Consider the following 19,714-nt stretch of genomic DNA (forward strand, 5'->3'; position numbering starts at 1 on the left):
TCAATAAGAAAGGAGCCAGAAACTGAGATTAACTAGTGATATCAGATGGAAAATTGTCCACATGCTAAATAATTAATTCTCAGAATGTCAAATTAAAGACAATGAAAGATAAAACCATGGCTGGATGGTTGCTTCTTAAATCTGTTTATATATTTTCATGTTTTGTGCATCTAATAACTAATGATTGATGAAGACAATCTTGTTTAATTTCCCTGCAAGTTGTCAGAGGTCTTGTTGCTTAGAATTCTGCATTTTGTTACAAGGGAAGCACTTGAATGGATGGGTGAATATTTCTTGATAATTAATAATTTCATGAAAGAGACTTATTAGTAGGGAAGTATTCTATGATATTCAGGGTTAGTTTCTGAATTTGTGAAATTCTTAGAGTGAGCCTAGTTATGCACAGTCTTAAGCAGACTGAACACTTCCCCAACCAAACATGACCCAACTCAACTTGATCTTCTTCTCGTTTTATCAATGGTGGTCAAAACCCATCGCCTAACAACATACCACACACACTGAACGACTGATTTACACACACAAGTCCTGCTTTCTTTGAAATGACTAGTGCTTGTGTGGATCACATGCAAAGTCACTTCCACAGAATTGGTTTGTAATAAACTGGGTGATTTGTTTCGCAATTCATTGCAATTTGCAAAGTCGGGGAAAATGTGATATGTTGAGTTTCCCTGACTGAAACTGACGTGGTTTAAAAACGCGAAATCTGAAATAATCAGTCGTAATTGTAAGCACACGTACTCTGCCCGACACTCTCAGCATGAAGAGGTCACGTTCTGTTTGGTTGCATTTGGTCAGACCATGTCTTTTTAGTATCCTGTTCATGGTGAAACATTTCATTTGGTTGATTTCAACTTTATCATATCCCTAAAAAGTGTAAATATTTCAAATTTGCTCCACTGGGATAATATCAGTTGTGTTCTTTGGCTTGTTGTCCTGCAATGATAAGACCCTAACTTTAAACCCTGTAGATTTCTTTGAGACTAAGGGGGAGTTGCTGTTATGACATTTGATTACTTTGATTTTTTAAATTACAGAAAGGCCATGTAAACAGAGCATCTGCCCTTATTGATGAGTTTTACAATGGCACAAAGGTCACAGCCAAAACAGTCAATGGATCCTCTCTGAATGGTAACCATAACAACAGTACGAACGGTACAAAAGCGATGGCATTGGACGAAACCAAAGAGACAGAGCAAAATGGCAGCATGAGAGACAGTGGTAGTGACGAATCAGAACGGCCCATCGAGGCTCCTGTTCAGGCGACACAGAAGGAAGATGGGGTAGGAATCGACCAATCAGAAGGACCGTCAGGAGACCATTCAAGCCAATCAGATGCAGTGACTGGTGAGAGTAGTCAGTCGGAAGAGGAGGGTATGGAGGTCACAGGTCACGAAGGTAAGAGGAAGCCGAGGAGGAAGGAGAAGAAGAGAAACAGTAAAAGGAAGGTGATGGGTGAAAAAGATGTGAAGTCTGAGAAAGAGACATCACCATCAGAGAAAAGAACCAACGGAGAAAGAAAAAGCAGACCTGCCAAGAATGATGAGAAGCAACCAAGCATTCTATCCATGTTTACCAAACTGTAAGTATCTTAGTGGTACTAATTGAGTGTTGTTTGGTTCAGACTTGTAGTAGGGAGTACAATAGCATGACTATCTGTTCGAGAAGAATTTCTTTCTTTCTTCTCTCCATCCCTTGTCTACTAGTCCCCTTACATCTATCTCTTTGTGTTCACCATGCTCATTAACCTGTCTGTATTCTGTGCGTGTTTTTGTCCCTTCTGTTACTGTTACTTGTCATTTAGCCTTTGAAGAAGATCCTGCTAGGTTCGATACATCAGGCCAACTTACTTTTACACATTCTCCTACACTGCAGGCTCTCTTGTGGATAAGCAGTTTGCTAACAGTTTTATTTTATTTTTATTTTATTAAGAATTCTACTTGGAAGTGAGTGTGATAACAAGGTTAAGTAAGAGTACTCAGTCATACAGTTGTGAGTACAAGGTTAAAGGTCTGCTTTATTGGGTCCAATTATAGCACGCTATAGCTACGAAAGTTTTGTGATTACAAATTCGACCTGCCACGGTCGTAAATCCACCTCAGGCTCTAAGATTAGCCTGCATAGCTTCTTAACACCATTAGGCTCTTTGTGTTAACACTGTGTGGAAATATGTTCATTTCTACAGTGTAGTTAATCATACAGCATTCACGCAAAGACCCTCATACAAGAAAATATATGTGGCAGGCTTTGCAGATTAATTGGATAAAAGAGGTCATTTTACGACCAAGGCAGGTCGATTACGTAATCTCAAGAAACTGTTCCATGATAGCGTGCTATAGTTGGGGTCTATACAGCAGACTGTTAAGTAAGTCTTACACTTGTATTCATACTAGATTTCCACAATACCCAGAGTTCTAGTACGAGTGTAGATCAGTTAGGGTACACAATTGCTACGTGATGTGTCGCTGTGTATGATTTACTGCATGAGATTACTTGACAGCCGTGTATTCAGTATTGCAAATGAAGTTATTTTTGATGGACTGTTGTTTGCATGGGATTGAGTGACCCACCACTAACTTCCTGGGGTTGTATGATATCATGCTTAGTGCTAACGAAAGGTTCTCTACTTTTCCACCAGCACTGAAATTGTAAAGAAAATAAAGAGAATTTAGTTTAGATTTGTTCTGTACTTCAAAGATCGTATAGAAATGTACAAATGCCCAGTAGAATAACATAGATGCCTGTGTTAGGGAATAGTAAGCCCATATGTGCGCAAAAGACTAACCATTAAGTAATGTGCCTAAGCTTTTGAGTTCAGATGTGGACTGATATTACCATCCTAAATTTTTCAAATCAAGGCCAGCAAAACGAAAGAATGAGGAGACTTCGGAGGAGAAGAGTGAGGAAAGTGAACGGTCTGGATCATCCAAAGAAGAGACAGCTCCAGAAGAAAAGAAAATCAAAGTTGACGAGGATGTGAGTGAGGAGAAAGAAGGTGATGAGAACTCTCCAAGCAAGTGAGTATCGGCATAGGGATTAGGGGGGAGGGTGGGGGGTGAGGGGATTGTAGCCCCCAATAATATTTGTCTGGAAAATTTTGGCAATATGCTGATAGTGTTTTAGTAACTACAAAAAAACTAAACTGCAATAATCTCGTTTGAAGAGAGCCGTTAACTCCATACAAAAATCAGCCTCAGGTAATTAGACTAACGTTCTAAGCTTGCCCGACTATAATGTTACATTGATGTTGTGGAGTTTGGACATAGTTTGCACTCCATGCTTTCCTTCTCTGTCCAAGACAATGCTATGATATGTATCACTGTTGGCATTCCTTATAACGAATTCAAATTTCAAATGTTAGGCGGATCTCACCAGTGTGCCCTTCCATATTGGTTACATTTATCGGGCAAATCATAACAGCCACCCCCCGCCCCTCCCCTCCTCATCAAATTTGGCTCTTACCCCCATAAGTATCAGCAGTTGACCAATCATTTATCTGTAGTAGCTGAACTGGTACTTGTAAATATTTGAATCTGTCAATTGGTTACTTTATTTTAATTAGATTATTCAACTCTCAATTATTTTGTTTCTGTCATTAGGAGAATGCTGAGAGAAAAACCTGTAGTAGCAGCAGCTGTAAATGAAAAGGTGAGAATCTTATTCAACACTTTACAAAGGCTTTGAAATAAACCAGTTGATTACCATAAAAAAAATGGAAGACTGCAATTGTTATGGGCAGGCACTTTTGCAATAGAACTGGTGTAACATTTGTGCTATAAATAAAATGATATAACAATTACCCAGTGACATGACATAGTAAGAGGTCACATTTATATAGTTAGGCTTATACCTCTTTTGATATATTTATTACATACTTCAATGAGTCCATTTAATTGAAGTGCTTTAGGTTTTTTTTGTAAATCTGTTGCATAACTTTTGGAAAGGGGTTTACCTATTCCATTATACTGCTGTGTCAAAAGATTCCATATTTGCTGATGGACCTTATTGAAATTTGACCCATTAAGATTTCAGGTACTAAAAGGAAATATACAGTGAATTAAAAAGGAAATTAACAATTTTACCTTGGATATTACCATTTTATAGCAGATACTCAGATTTCATTTTAGATTTGTTCAATTGTAATTATAGATAGATTGCTAACACATCATACGGCAGCACTTTACATTGTGTTTTCCTTTTGCCCATTCATATTACCATAGCAACCACCACCACGCTGCAAAGAATGCAGACAACTTCTTGATGATTCTGAGCTGCAGCTATTTTGTGGAGATCCAGAAAATGCTGTAAGTTGTAAAATTGTGTTAAAGGAGAGGCAAACCCAACCACTGTCTTGATTTATATATCTTTCTGATGAAAGACTCCCTCCAAAATGTAGTGAAAATCTTGCTCCTGTTCGAAGCTTATAAGAATTTAAATGTCAAGGCAGTTGGTGGGGTGCCATGTTGTCATTCTGTGGTGTCATAATTTCACCAGAAAATGAAATCTTGTCCTTTCCCTTTCATTTTTGATATCGTTTTGAAATCCAAGAACATCAATATTGTCGATCAACATTTAGAGAAAACCCCATCTCTACAATACAGAAAAAATTGCAATATATGAAGAAAATTAATGGCATGCTCAAGTCATAAGTCTTATGGGAACAGGAGCATTTAGAAACCAGTGCTACCTGCAATGTGAAATATGATTATTCTTAGCAAGTTTTTGAAAGTTATTCAAATTACCTGAATGACATAGACCCAATGGTAATGATTGTTTGTGAGCTGCCTTTTAATAAGACAAGTTGTATTTATAGTTCTTCCTTACTTCCTTTAGCATAAGGTTTTCATAAGTTCTTGAAATCCTGACTGCCATGATTTAATGGGTTGTCAATAGAAGTTTTGGCTTAATATTTACTACATTTTGTCTCTTAGAATGTTCCATTTAGTCATCTCTGGTGATTGGTCATTATCTAAAGTTCACTTAATTGTATACTTTCTCCCATTGGATAGACCTGATGCAGCAACATTTACCGTGTAGAGTCTCCTTTCCCCTTAACACCCACCACCCCTCCTAGCCCTCCCCTTCCCCACTAATACACACATTTGCATTGAATTCTGAGTCAAAATTGTAGAGATTTACTTTGGTTATCAGGTGGAGGAGTACATTGCCTTGACTGATCCAAAGTTGTCTCTCCTGACTGGGGATGAAGAGGAAGCCATGAGTTATGACGAGAGACTACAATTTAAGATCACTCATTTCAGGTGAGAGGGTTGTAATTTATATCTTCTTTCTGCTCATGTACAACCATATGCAAATGTAATGTGTCTATGTGATGGGATTGGAATAAAATTGGAATTTATTAAAATTTGTAATAAAATTAAAGTTTAATTAAAGTTTAATTAAAATTTGTAGTAAAATTAAAGCATACAATTATGCCCAAAGCACTGAGTATTTTAGTATTTCATTGAGAGCGTTACTCTTAACTTTAAGCAAAGGTATTGATGACTTTGGCAAGTCAAGTTTTATTCATGTTAGAAAACTATTTCAAAATTTTCTCATACATAAATGATTATCTTCGCAGCTTTTGAATCATTTGCCCCCTAATGAGTAGTTGGTTTTGTGCAGTACACCACATATACAATACTTCACATATTTGAGTTTTGTGGATATAAAAACAATATAAAATAAATAAAACAGGGAAAGGAAATGTACAAATAGTGACCCTGTGTACACCATTAATCTCTTTTTGAAAACTTCTCATCTACAAAACTTGTCTGGGTTTGTTAAGATTTGCACAATCATTGTTCAAGGTTTTCTTTAGTTTAGAATGCAATTTTGTTTATTTGATCGCCATTGAAAAGGAAGTTATATTTATATTTTAAGGTTTTCTCAAAGAAAACAAACCAGGATGAAAACTATCAACAGCAATCTACTTTAAAGCAACATCTTTCACCTTTATCTCTTTTCCAGTGTCTATGACAAAAATACTCATCTTTGCCCATTTGATACTGGTCTAATTGAAAAGAACAAGGAGCTCTTCTTTAGTGGCTTTGTTAAACCAATTTATGATGAAAGCCCAAGCCCGGAAGGTTGGTATAGCTTTTAGAATAATTTACTTAAGAAAGTTGGCAACAATTCCCTCATGAAGGGATCGTTACGATCACATGACCATTAACATTCATAATTGGATAAAAATCTACCAGCTGTTTGGTCTGAACATTTCATTGCGAGAATAGCTTGCTAAGTATGGAATAGTCTGCCCACGGTGTTTTATTTATTTCTCATACTGACAATGTTTGTAACATTCGTAGGATATGATAAGTCAGGGAAGGGTTTCTTACAAATTAAAATGTAAGAATTAACCATTCTTCGCCTTATCAATCAACAGGTGGTATTCCAACCAAGGCTCTTGGTCCAATTAATGAATGGTACATCACAGGGTTTGATGGAGGAGAGAAGGCACTGATTGGTTTTGGGACTGGTAAGTCGTTTATATTGGCTTTGTTACAGTAAATACAACTTTTAAACTGTAAAAGCATCAAAACTTGCAGCTGGTTTCCTTTTTTTTTTTTTTTTTCTTTTTTTAAATAAACACCTCCAGGATTGGAAGATGCTATGATTCTTTTTGAAGAGTAAAAAACATCTGTTTGTTTTAGTATACTATGCTCTGACATGTCTTACATATATGTGTGTGTGTGTTTGAGTTTTTGTAATAAAAAATACAAAATAATTTGTTGTTGTATTTGTATTAAATTAGTAAATTATTTGTTTCACTAGCAATTGATAGTGTGCAGATATAAAGAAGTATTTATGTTAATAAATGTTTACAAGCTTCATCTGCCAGATGCAGACAGTTTGAAATCTTTGCGTTCTGACCAGAGCCATGTTTCTCAGATAAAGAAACCTGTTTAACGTTGGTAATTGTCAAATAAGACAACATTTACCGTTTTTGTCAGACAGTTTTGTACACGTACATAACATAACATTCATATTAACTAGTCTGGATGCTCTCCCTTATAACACTCAGTGTCTGTACCACTTTAGGAAAATACTTCAGGCTCGGATTTGTAAAATGTTCAGATAGAAGACAGTTCAAGGAAATGCAAACAAAATTTAGGAATAGAATGTTAGCCTCTTGGACTTCAGTTTTGAATTATTTTCATCCATGTTATATTCTGGTTTCCTCCCAAATAGCATTTGCTGAATACATTCTGGTAGATCCCAGTGAATGTTATATGCCATTTTGGAAGTCTGTTCAAGAAAAAATCTACATCAGCAAGATTGTGATCGAGTTTCTACAGAAAAATGTCGCCAGCGATTATGAAGATCTGCTTAATCACATCCAGGTAATTTGTTTTCTTATTATTATTATTATGATGAAATTAGTAGCAAATTTGTCTTCAGATTTCATAGAATTGGAAATCTCAACCCAATCCAAACCTGACCAAAACAGGAAAGTATGAGATGTTTCCTAATTGAACTGTTTCCTGTTTAACAAAATGGCAAGGAAAGTTACCACAGCAACAAAAAGGCAAGGAACGTTACCACAGCAACAAATGGCAAGGAATGTTACCACATATACTTCTCTAGCATTGTATCATAGCTGATGACTTGCTTAATTATCTTGTATTTCCAGACTACTGTCCCTCCAGCAGAATGCAGCCGGTTTACCGAGGACACCCTCCTTAGACACGCCCAGTTTGTGGTGGAACAGGTAATATAATACTTCATATCTGATTGATCTATTGGTGCAAAACTGAAATGATAGTTGGCTAATAAAGAGGCTGGAAAGTAGATGGCACAAAAGTATTCAAATTCCCTGCTAATTCTTGAGGAACTCATCCAATGATTCGGGTGATTCATATGCCTACTAACCTCAGACACCAACAATAATGATTTGTTTTACAAGCAAGTGACTGTGTGCAGATATTATGAAGTATTTATGATACTAAATGTTTACAAAGTTTTGTAAAAATAAATCGTCTTCTTTGAGAAGAATGCTGTAATGCAAACAACCAGTATCCTTCAATATTTCTGTTCACAAGAAAAACAAAGAGTGGATGAGGACAAAGAAATTTATAGCTAGATCAGGATTCGAACCAGTGACCTCCGGGCTTCAAGCCCAGCATTCTATCAACTGAGCTTTCCAGCCCTTACTTCGATCCCTATATAGTCTAATTTCCCTTGAGTTCCCTTCCCTACTGCTTTCTGGGTTTCATTGAATGGAAATGCATAGGGCTTGATCACTGGTTACACGGTAAGCAAGGTACTTCGGCTTCTGGTGGGCACCTCCCTCCCTATCCGAAAAGAAATGGTGGTAAATGTTGACATATTCTTGGTTTTGCTATTTTAGGTGGAGAGCTATGATGAAGCAGCTGATGATGATGAATCGCTGTTGATAACCACACCTTGTATGAGAGACCTGATTAAACTGGCTGGTGTCACTCTCGGCAAGAGGTACATCTTCTTTTCTAACCTTTGTTGTATTATGACATATATTACCTTTTATTATTTCAAGTAGTTATTTAGGATTGCTGCCCTCTATTCTTAAGAACATTATGTTTGTTTGGGTGTGCTGTTAGTGACTGCTAACTTCTACCATATTATATCGAGATGAAAACAACACAAGGTAGAAAGCAGAAAATTACAACATCTTTTGTAAGAAGATAAAAGATAATACTTCAACCTTACCAACCATGAAAAGGAGAATATTAGATAAAAAAGTATATGTTGATATGTGACTGATCCATGGGTACCAGCAGTTCTCAATAGATGGTTCGCGGCTAGATCACTCTCACGAGGTTTCGATTTAGCCTGTGGAAAAGATTGGCGTGCAATCTTGATTTAATACGGACATTCGGACTATTTAGGCCTTATGCCGAAGCCCCCTAACCTGCAGATTGCTAAACCTAGGTAGAACAAGATTTTGATTCTGTCTGGCCATTTGATTCAAACCATTGTTCCTCTCTGGTTCTCACCGAAAATAATGGAGAACCCTCGATCTATACTTAAGTACACCCTTACATATCAAAGTGGCTTGGTTTTTAAGTTAGCTCTTCAGAAGAAACACTACAATCAACAGACAAGGCTCGAGTAATTTCAAGTAGTATGTTTCCTATGAATTCTGCACTTGTTTGATTTTTATGCCATGAGTGTCCTCCTATAGATGTGTAGTTCATTTTTGTAATGTTTTACTCATTAATGAAACATATTAAGATTGATGAACAGACCCTAGTAGAGGAGTCCCCAAAAAATGACCCTCATTCTTAGACTAGTTTGCTAGAACTGATTGTCAGCCTGGATAAGTATTTAAGACGATTTTAGGGCAGCTATTGTATTTCATAATTTTCTTTATGAAATCGACTTTTAATTTTGCAGACGAGCAATGCGTAAGGCTACTATCAAGAAGGAGAAGAAACCGATGCAATCCATGGCCACGGTGACTCCACTGGTACAGAATATCTTTGACATTTTCTTCAAGGGCCAAATAGCAGCTGATGACAACAGTAAAGCAAGGAGGAGAAGATGCGGTATATGTGAGGTACAGTCATAATTCTGTGTGGTATATGTGAGGTACAGTCATAATTCTGTGTGGTATATGTGAGGTACAGTCATAATTCTGTGTGGTATATGTGAGGTACAGTCATAAGTCTGTGTGGTATATGTGAGGTACAGTCATAATTCTGTGTGGTATATGTGAGGTACAGTCATAAGTCTGTGTGGTATATGTGAGGTACAGTCATAATTCTGTGTGGTATATGTGAGGTACAGTCATAAGTCTGTGTGGTATATGTGAGGTACAGTCATAAGTCTGTGTGGTATATGTGAGGTACAGTAATAAGTCTGTGTTGATAAACAGCTTGTCTAAGACCAGTGCCACATATGAGGTTTAATATAGCTCTGTAGAGAGAGGATAGAAAAGGATTTTCAGATGTAGTTTACAAATCCTAGAGCACCATGCAGGACTGATGTACTTTCCTCAGTACTTCATTGTACATTCACAGTGTATAGATAATGTGCATCTCAATGTACTGCTGTGTATAACACATGTACTTGTGTGTATTGATAGTGTGTACCTCAGTGTACTGTGTATCACACATGTACTTTATGTATAGATAGTTTGTTCCTCAGTACTCCTGTGTATTACACATGTTCTACTATGTGTAGATAGCATGCACTTCAATGTACTTCTTGGTATTACACATGTACTACTATGTATACATGGGGTGTACCTATGTGCTGCTGCATGTCATTCATTTGATTCTTTGTAGATAGTATGTACTTAAATTGACTCTTTCTGTATTATCCCCTTTCTGTATTATATTATATACTGCTTACAACCAGTTTGATACCTGCATTTTACTGTTATCGCATGGGACTTTCTGTTCTATCTTTCTATAAGAGTTACTTTTCAGGTCTGTTTCCTAAGAAAATATTACTCTCTCTCTAAATTTGATACAATTACTTCCACACATGTGTTTTTTTTTTACTGTGGTAACATTCTTTATTCTTACTTAATAGATCTGTCAGTTACCAGACTGTGGGACTTGTAATGCCTGTAAGGACATGGTAAAGTTTGGTGGCACTGGAAGGGCAAAACAAGCATGCAACAGTAGAAGGTATGTATTTCAATGATAGTCACTGTCTGACCTTATGATGTATTGTAACTGTTTCTTAAATCTAGGAATATTATGTAATGGCAATGACATTCCCTGTCTGACCTAACAATTCTTAAATCTAGGAATATCGTGTAATGGCAATGACAGTCATTGTTTGACCTTACGATGTATTGTAGCTGTTTCTTCAAAATGCTTCTTTGTGAATGGTACTGTCAGCTGAAGGCATCCCCTTACAGATGACATTTCTCATCTTTATAACACTCTTGGTTTTCTAATTGATGTCTTTTCGTTTATTACCAGATGTCCAAACATGGCTGTACAGGACGCAGATGAGAATGAGGAGGAAGATGGATTGATGGATTCACAGAACTTTAAGCCGAGGCCGAAGAGAGTGACCACACCTAGTAAAAAGAAGAAGCGAGTAAGAAGAGTGCTCATTTATGAGTAATTTGTCACTGATTAATGAGTCGATGTGTACCATGACTTAACAATGTACACTTCATGACTGCACTAATATTGACTAATCCTTGGCATATATTTAGTGTTAAGATTGTTCCTGACATGTGTTAATGAGGCAAGATAAACAGAGAGGAGACAATGTACAATATCATGCAAAACAAAAATGTGGTCTGATTAGGGTTTACATTTTCATGAGCGCTGTCCATTACACGCCAGACTTATGTTGATGTGAATGTGGCATGAAGGGAAGAATTTCATCAATAATTTGCAGTTTAGTAATATTGATTCATATAGTTGTCTATCTGCTGTGTATGCTAAGTACGCTCGCCTAATGGTTGAAATCTTCAGGCAAATCTGTTCAATTTCTACTACATGTTTACATGGATTGAGACTTCAGGTGATTATTGTTTTTGAGACTGGTTCATATAAATATCTGAAGGAGTTAGTATACATATGCTAGAGTTTCCTAGATGCCATAAATATCGTCCTCAAATTGGTTCACTGATTGAATCAGTGGTTCACTTCAATTGAATTGTTCCTTCTTTCGTTTTCTTTGTTTTCTTGGCTTAGTGGAAAATGTTTCCCATCACTGAATCTATCTTTGAAAGTAAAATGGCAACTGATTTCTATCTGATTTCAACTGATATTTTAAGTTTCCATGGGTGGGTTTTTGGGTTCTAAATATATATCATTATTTTCATTATTATCTTCAATATTATATATATTGATATAAATCTATATCATTTGTGTAGAGTGATGTTGAATGGGTTGGAGATCCGATCACCATCGAAGAGGACCGGGCTTACTTCTCAAAAGTGTTAATCAACAAAGAAGAGGTTAGCAGATTGCTCTATGTTTGTTTTTTTGTTTGTAAATAAAGTGATTTTCAATATTAACATTCATGGACAGTGTGTTAAAAGACTAGATGTTGTACAGAGCACAGTGTAATTACAGAAAATAACATATTGCTGATGCATATATGTCTTCTCAGAGTGCAATGAAACTAAACCAACATTGGTTGAGAATGTGGTCTTAAAGTGAAATGTTCAATAATCAATGAAATTTGGAGATGCAAATATATACTTTAGTGAATTGGCACATTTGGCTGTTGAAGCTCTATGGTGAGTGTTTTATTTATGATGTTTATTCAAGAAAGATAAAGTTTCAGTCAAACTAAATGTAGTTTCCAAAAATATTACAACTATCTTGTGATAAAAATAGAAAACAGAGAACAATTAATTGTGATGTCCATCCTCTTTTTTTTAGATCTCTCAAGGAGATTGCGTGCTGGTTTATCCCGACGATCCATCTAAGCCTGTGTTCATCGCTAAAATAGTTTACATGTGGCAACAAGAGGATGGGGAACAGATGTTCCATGCTCAGTGGTTCTTGTAAGTTAATACATATGCTACATGCTCAGTGATTCTTATAAGCTTATACTACATGTCCTACACCTCAGGCATTTCATTTAGGTTTGTAACAGATGTGGCATGTTCATTAGGACTTGTGTGAATTAATCAAACTTGTTTTTCAACCTGAACAAGAACAGGATGCATCAGATGTTAAAATGGACTGCTGCTTGGCTGATGTGGAAATCTATACTCTACTTAATTGATAATTTTAAATTGTATATTAAATGCCTCTTTAATGGAAAGTTTCTGTCACTGGTTCTTGAGCATTTATCAATGAAAATAACTTTTGAGTGATCTTGGTAGAGATACCATTTCTGCTCTTCTATTGGATCATGAATGCTTATTGATTGATTGATTGGCGATTTGCCAGGTAATGTACCGATGGATTGAATTGGTTGGCTCCTGCCTTGATAGCAGTTTGATTGATTAATTGATTGATGGGCTCCTAAAATTGCTAGATGGGCTCCTGTTCCTGTTCAGGTAGTATTTTGATTAATTAATTACTTGATTGATTGGTTGGTTGGTTAATGGGCTCCTGTTAATTTTGTTTACTGGTTGAGTGATTGATTGGCTGCTATCCAGGTAGTGTTCTAACACTTTGTTTTACATTCTATATCCAGGTATGGCTCAGAGACAGTTTTAGGAGAATCGTCAGATCCATTAGAAGTCTTTCAAGTGGATGAATGCCAGGATACATTTCTGGCATCTATCTCCTGCAAATGTGAGGTAAAAAAAATCCAGTTTATTCATAAACATTAAATACCTCAGAAAATTGAGAAGAAAGAACTACCATAGAATCCATCAGTGTCTAAGCCATATAGGAATTAAAATAAGTTTCAACGATTGATGTACTTAAAAGCTTCCTTATTTTTCATAGGTCATCCGCAAACAGCCAAGTAGTGATTGGTTCATGATTGGAGGCTCTCCAGATTTCAACTCAGATAAAGTCATTGAAGTTGATAATGGAAAGACGTTCTTTTACCAACTTTGGTACCAAGAAGCTCTAGCTCGATTTGAGGATCCACCTGTTACAGCACGACCAAAGGGTGTTCCTCGATATCGGTTCTGTGACTGCTGTATTAGACTCGATGAGAAACATCTGGTAAGATCGCTGGTTAATATAAAATGTGACAATGAACATCTGGTTAAATCAGATACGAAGAGGAACATCTGTTTAGAACAATGGTTGATTCAGACGCGATATGGAATATCTGTTTAGAACACTGGTTAATTCAGATGCGATATGGAATATCTGTTTAGAACACTGGTTAATTTAGATGTGATAAGAAATATCTGTCTATAAAAACACTGGTTAAATCAGACGCGATATGGAATATCTGTTTAGAACACTGGTTAATTTAGATGTGATAAGAAATATCTGTCTATAAAAACACTGGTTAAATCAGACGCGGTGAGGTATATCTGTTTAGAATACTTGTGATATAAAATGTGATGAAGAACATCTGTTTAGAACACTGGTTTATTCAGATGCGATATGGAATATCTGTTTAGAACACTGGTTAATTCAGACAAGATGAGGAAATATCTGTTTAGAACACTGGTTAACTCAGCCGCAATATGGAATATCTGTACAGAACACTGGTTAATATAGATGCCATAAGAAATATGTCTATACAAACACTGGTTAAATCAGACGCCATGAGGTATATCTGTTTAGAACACTGGTTAATTCAGACATACCAGATCATGATGGTTGCCATGTTTTTAATATGTGGCTCACAATTTATTGTACACAGATGGAAACACCACGGGTTGGTGTGGAGATAGACAGCCCAAATGGAGACACGACTAAACTATATTACAGGTAAGTTTGATGCTGAGTTAAAAAGTAATGGAAACTCCCTTCAGAATAGTTGGATAATTCGTCCTAAAATGCGCTGACTTAGGTTGCTTCATAGCAGCAGTGGAACAAATCTAGACAAACAAATTATTCTCTACCTTTACAGTTTGACTTGAGCCATTCAGACTGTGATATCTGATTAGGTAACCATTTCTACTTACCTTCTAAGTACCATGTCCAGCTGTTAAACTGGCCAGGTGGTATCTCCACGGTTACCTCCTAGTTAGCATGTCGTCTGCTAGTCTTGTGCCATTAAAAGAATATTGTTTTGTATGGAATGCAACTTTGACAGTCAACAATTACAAAACAAGTGTTATCAGCATTAAGCTATTTTGCTGCAGATTTCATAATTGATTTTTTTTTCATGCTCCCTTTCTTTTCAGTTCTTGCTTTTGGAACAATGTGGAGTATAAAACTGGTGATTCTGTATACCTGCTACCAGAGAGTATCTCCTTCAATATTAAGCCCAAGCCCCCTCCTAAGAAAATAGCTGCAAAGAAAGATCTGGTGAGACATACTGCAAATTCAGTTTCTTATTTTTAGAGGAGGGTTGGGGGAGGGTTGTGTGTAAGGTATGAAAGGGATTATTCAGTGGAAAAATTTTGTTTTAGAAGTGTGCTGAAATTTCCCTTCACCAGTAGATTTAAACCTTTAAACCAGGGTTTCCCTAGCTTTATCCTCCCACGAACCCCTTGTGGATGTCAGAGTTGTCCACAAACACCTAACTTTTCGAGACACTATCTGAGTCATTATTATACTATAATACTCATAACAGCGCTTCGTAAAAGATCAAGTCCATAGTGTAATATTGTAATGGAAAAAAAACAAGAGATGAACAAATATTTATTTGGAAAATTCAAGATCAGATCAGCTCTTTATCTTTACGACTTATGGTCATGCGTACACCAACTTCACCAAAGTCATGCGGCCTGTGTCTGTGTCATAATTCAATTATTTATCACGTGCACGGTACGGTACTACTATGGCAACATATGCAAATGGAACGCGAAAAGAGTTTGTCGATAGGTACAACTTTTGTTCATTGCTAAATTACATGATATATCAGATTTAGTTCAACAAAAATACTCTAGTTTTGGCTTTCAGAAACATCTCACGAACCCTCTGAGATGGACTCATGCACCCCCAGGGGGTTTAGCACCCCAGTTAGGGAACCCCTGCTTTAATCCTTATTGTTACAAAGAATTTAAAGGATAAAAATTAATGTTTTGGCATAAAGAACTGTACACATAGTAATTAATATATTAACTTATATATGACATAAAAATTAATGTTTTGGCATTGAAGCACTGATTACTAATTAACTATTTCTTATTAAAATCTGTCATATCGTTTATAGTCAAATCAAAGACTGATTATTAAGGATTACGTTTCCCCTTAGGATGAGACTGAATACCCAGAAGCTTACAGGAAGAAGACCGATTATGTCAAGGGCAGCAATCTCGAGTGCCCGGAGCCTTTCCGCATTGCTAAGATTATCAGTATCACTAAACGGAAAGGCAACGAGGGTATTAAACTGAAAGTGAAGAAATACTATCGACCAGAAAACACGCACAAAGGCATCACCGCCAGTTACCAAGCAGACCTTAACTTGTTGTATTACAGCGATGAAGGTATGAACCTTGTCTTATCAATCTTATATCAAGCCATGCCATTCAGTTTCCTCTTGTGTCATAACCCTTTCTATACCAACATTTTTTATCCGAAACTTGTCAAGACTTGAGACCCTGCTTCATTTACAAAGAAGTTTTGCTCTTTGGACCTACCCATAAAATATGTGACTTGTTTAGTAGTGTTGAAAGTGGTGTTGAAACCATAGCTCACCATGAATTTCTGAACATGGGCTGTATAACTTGGTTAGACAATTAAACTATTGCTTTCCATTCTTAGTGTTTGGTGGCTAGCTTTGGTTGCTAAGGTGAGTGAATAGTTTTGTTTTGGTGTTCACAGAGGCTGTCGTAGACTTTGCTAGTGTCCAGGGCAAGTGTACAGTAGCCTATGCAGATGACTTATTTGAATCGGTAGAGAGCTATTCTCAAGGAGGACCGCACAGGTTCTACTTCCGAGAGGTGAGTCAATGTTTCTTGTTTACTTTTCCATTTTATTTAAATCTGTCTATCATTTTCTGGGTTTGGCAAGTTCATTCTTCCGTTGCCTACAGAATTTGTGTGCATTTTGACGGTTAATTGAGCGATTGACCTTGGATTTGGAAAGAGGTCAAAGGTTATCAGACCTTTAAATGAGGCAATTTGGGTATTTACACACTAAACATGTGCATTACCCTGCAAGATAAATATCAGCTGAAGTCAAATTAGTGATAAAATGGTATAGTATGTAAGACCAGAGTATAATGGTGTTATTTTAATACATCTTTGCCTATTTTCTTTTAATCCTTTCTGATTTAGGCATACAAAAGCTCTACTAAATCTTTTGAAGATCCACCAAGTAGTGCCAGAAATACTAGTCTGAAGGGAAAGGTAAGCACAGTGAAAGTATTGACTCTAGGGAGCTATTTTATGGCATCTATCAGTTAGCTGAACTGGTTTTTATGTACAGTTTCTCTGCCCCATAATGTTCTCCTGACCCAGGCCCCGGAATGTAGCCTTCTCGACAGGCCTGCATCTGGTCTGCTTCCTGAACAGTAATCAATCTCAAATGTTGATTTATAATAAAATTAAAAAAAAAGACATAATGTGATTACTTGAAGGTATTAGAAGATCATGTAAATCTGTTTAACAAAATTTTGGAAGGTTTGATCACTTCTCAACAAGGTTCTGAGTTATTTCATTCACAAGTAAGCAGCCTCAGACAACAATAAAACACAGGCATGAGCTTTTTCCGCGAATTCGCGGAATATCCGTGATTTCTTTTCTACCTCCGAGATTTAAATATCCTCTCAATTTCCTTGAATTTCTTACAACAGTGTTGTATCATTTGATCCATTGTTCGCATGTTTTTCATTACCTATGGATATCCAACCTGCAGGGTACAAAAACTATTATCCTCACACACTGTGGCATATGCAAACTGGAGCCTATACCGTAAAGTTCCATGATTTTTTTTTTACCCCAGGCTCATCCCTGATGTACTCTCCAGCTATTCTAGTTTATATCATTGTTCCCTGAACACAGGTTCAGGTATGTTTTACTATTTGGTGGATTTCATTTGTTTTTCATGTATTTTCTTGTAGGGTAAAGCTAAGGGCAAAGGGAAAGGGAAAGCAAAGGGCAAAGTGGCTGAGGAAGAGAAAGACAACAAGGAAGAGCCGGTTGAAATCAAGAAATTGAGATGTCTGGATGTCTTTGCTGGAGTTGGAGGTAAGAAGCGATAATTTTGACCTTGAAATGAACTTCTTAAACATAATTTTTTCTTATTATGGTCATAGAAAAAAACTCTCAATTATTTCACATAGTTATAAACGTCTGCAGGCAGCATTAGTATGGTTGATAGGATATGAACCTACCTAGGTACGTAGTTTTAGGTTATGGTTTGGTATGGCATCTGCACAGACGAGGCATTTTTGTAAACTTAGTTTTGGTTTTGCTAAAGTAGTATATATGTTAGTTCTGCTACATTGCATTGATGTCACATATCTCAAAGGCAGAAATGTATATGTGTATATATTGAATATTGAAAGTAGTTAGAAATACGTTACATATCCTGAAATCTTCTAGAAATGTATTTGTTTTGTAAAATACCGGCAGGTAATAGAGCAGAGAGCACCAGTTTATTATGTTGCCTTTATGTTCTTCATGTTGCCTTTATGTTACCTATATAGTGCAGTTTATCATATTGCCTTTTGTGCACTTTGGCTTTTATTCAGATTACATTTATTTCACTCATATTTAGGTCTGTCTGAGGGGTTCCATCAGGCTGGTGTTTGTGAACCATGTTTTGCTATTGAGATTATAGAACCAGCTGCCCAAGCATTCAAGCTGAACAACCCAGGAACAACAGTGTTAACCGATGATTGTAACATCCTACTTAAACTGGCAATGGAGGTGAGTAGCAATCACTCTTGAAAGGATGACCATAACATCAAGGAACATGAAGGAATTTAGAAGCATCCTAACTGTAACCAAGTTACAATTGTTCTTTAAAACTATATTAATATGTTAACATCCCATAGTTGCCTTTTCAGCGTAGAGAGCATCTAAACAAATTTGTAAAGTCATAAAGAGCGACTATTTAAATAGTACACACTTGGGTGTGGGTTTGATAATTTTACCAATGACCAAGGGATAAGGTCTTGCCTTGATGCAAGACTCTATACCTTGTTTTTTTCTTTTGTTAAGTCTTCCAATGAACAGAAAACAGGACATTTGATGTGGTCAATATATCGCAGCAATCAAAATTATTTTATAAGTAATAGATGTCTCAATAAACATGATTTCGTAGTGTAAGGAATAAGATTCAATGTCCCTCCTGCATATCATTACAGATAAAGGAGCTAATTACCTTCGTGTCTCCCATCTTAGATAAAGCTAAAAAGCCTTAGTTATGAATTAAAGTCATCTACAAGGGTGCACATGACCTTAACCAAGTCTCGGTTACATCAAAGCTCTAATCTAATTTTAACAAAAATAATATGAAAGAAAGACATAAAATTCTGATATGTAACTTAGAAATTGCATTTGACGTGCTTGCCCCACAATGGCTGCATAGTTTGAGTTGTCACAACTTTCTACTTGATAAACTGGTGTTGATTCAACTAAATCTTATAAAATTTGCTGTCAAGTTGGAAAAAAATGGAGAATATGAATATCTTCAAGCGCCAGTGGATATTAATTTTTCTTCTGCAGGGTCGGAAGACCAATGACGTAGGTCAAAGGCTCCCTCAACGTGGTGATGTTGATCTTCTATGTGGTGGACCTCCCTGCCAGGGATTCAGCGGGATGAACAGGTTCAACTCTAGAGAATATTCCAAATTTAAGGTTCGTAACTTTATCCCATCGGTTGTAGAAGGACTGCTACCCATTAAACTTCATATCGAAACTATTAAGTTTCTTCCATTTTGCCAGGTAACAAAGTATGATAGCTATATATGTCTAAATACATGAAACAATAAAAACAACCTTTCTTGCAAAGAGTTGTCATAGTAACACAGAGTAGTGATGACAGTCCATCAAGGAGTATATCTGCTGGCTTTCAAATTGTAGTTGAAGTTTAGTGTGCCGTTATTTCCAGCCTAGACGTGATACTTGGAACAGTGGCCATATTTGGTGTGCCCGCGAAAGCCCTGATTTGTGCATTACCTATAGTTAAATCTACTCATTCACCAAAAGTAACTGTACAACTCACTAAGCATATTGAAATTCCAATGTCAA

At 36.5% G+C, this 19,714-nt stretch overlaps 1 protein-coding gene across 1 annotated transcript in view; it reads left to right on the plus strand.

Moving 5' to 3' along the window:
* Positions 1-19,714, plus strand: part of LOC139963930 (DNA (cytosine-5)-methyltransferase PliMCI-like) — a 31,652-nt gene that overhangs the window by 3,501 nt on the left and 8,437 nt on the right. Inside the window, exons 5-29 of the mRNA XM_071965164.1 lie at positions 1,056-1,600; positions 2,877-3,035; positions 3,618-3,666; positions 4,239-4,322; positions 5,170-5,279; positions 5,989-6,107; positions 6,407-6,499; positions 7,213-7,364; positions 7,655-7,732; positions 8,372-8,475; positions 9,397-9,559; positions 10,540-10,637; positions 10,938-11,058; positions 11,849-11,932; positions 12,363-12,487; positions 13,129-13,234; positions 13,386-13,610; positions 14,266-14,333; positions 14,753-14,876; positions 15,769-16,000; positions 16,338-16,456; positions 16,793-16,864; positions 17,578-17,704; positions 18,237-18,388; positions 19,190-19,321. Coding sequence (XP_071821265.1) covers positions 1,056-1,600; positions 2,877-3,035; positions 3,618-3,666; positions 4,239-4,322; positions 5,170-5,279; positions 5,989-6,107; positions 6,407-6,499; positions 7,213-7,364; positions 7,655-7,732; positions 8,372-8,475; positions 9,397-9,559; positions 10,540-10,637; positions 10,938-11,058; positions 11,849-11,932; positions 12,363-12,487; positions 13,129-13,234; positions 13,386-13,610; positions 14,266-14,333; positions 14,753-14,876; positions 15,769-16,000; positions 16,338-16,456; positions 16,793-16,864; positions 17,578-17,704; positions 18,237-18,388; positions 19,190-19,321 — 3,441 coding nt within the window. The remainder of the gene's footprint in view (positions 1-1,055; positions 1,601-2,876; positions 3,036-3,617; positions 3,667-4,238; positions 4,323-5,169; positions 5,280-5,988; positions 6,108-6,406; positions 6,500-7,212; positions 7,365-7,654; positions 7,733-8,371; positions 8,476-9,396; positions 9,560-10,539; positions 10,638-10,937; positions 11,059-11,848; positions 11,933-12,362; positions 12,488-13,128; positions 13,235-13,385; positions 13,611-14,265; positions 14,334-14,752; positions 14,877-15,768; positions 16,001-16,337; positions 16,457-16,792; positions 16,865-17,577; positions 17,705-18,236; positions 18,389-19,189; positions 19,322-19,714) is intronic.

The sequence above is a fragment of the Apostichopus japonicus genome, chromosome 22, assembly GCF_037975245.1.
Source record: "Apostichopus japonicus isolate 1M-3 chromosome 22, ASM3797524v1, whole genome shotgun sequence".
Classification (NCBI taxonomy): Eukaryota; Metazoa; Echinodermata; class Holothuroidea; order Aspidochirotida; family Stichopodidae; genus Apostichopus; species Apostichopus japonicus.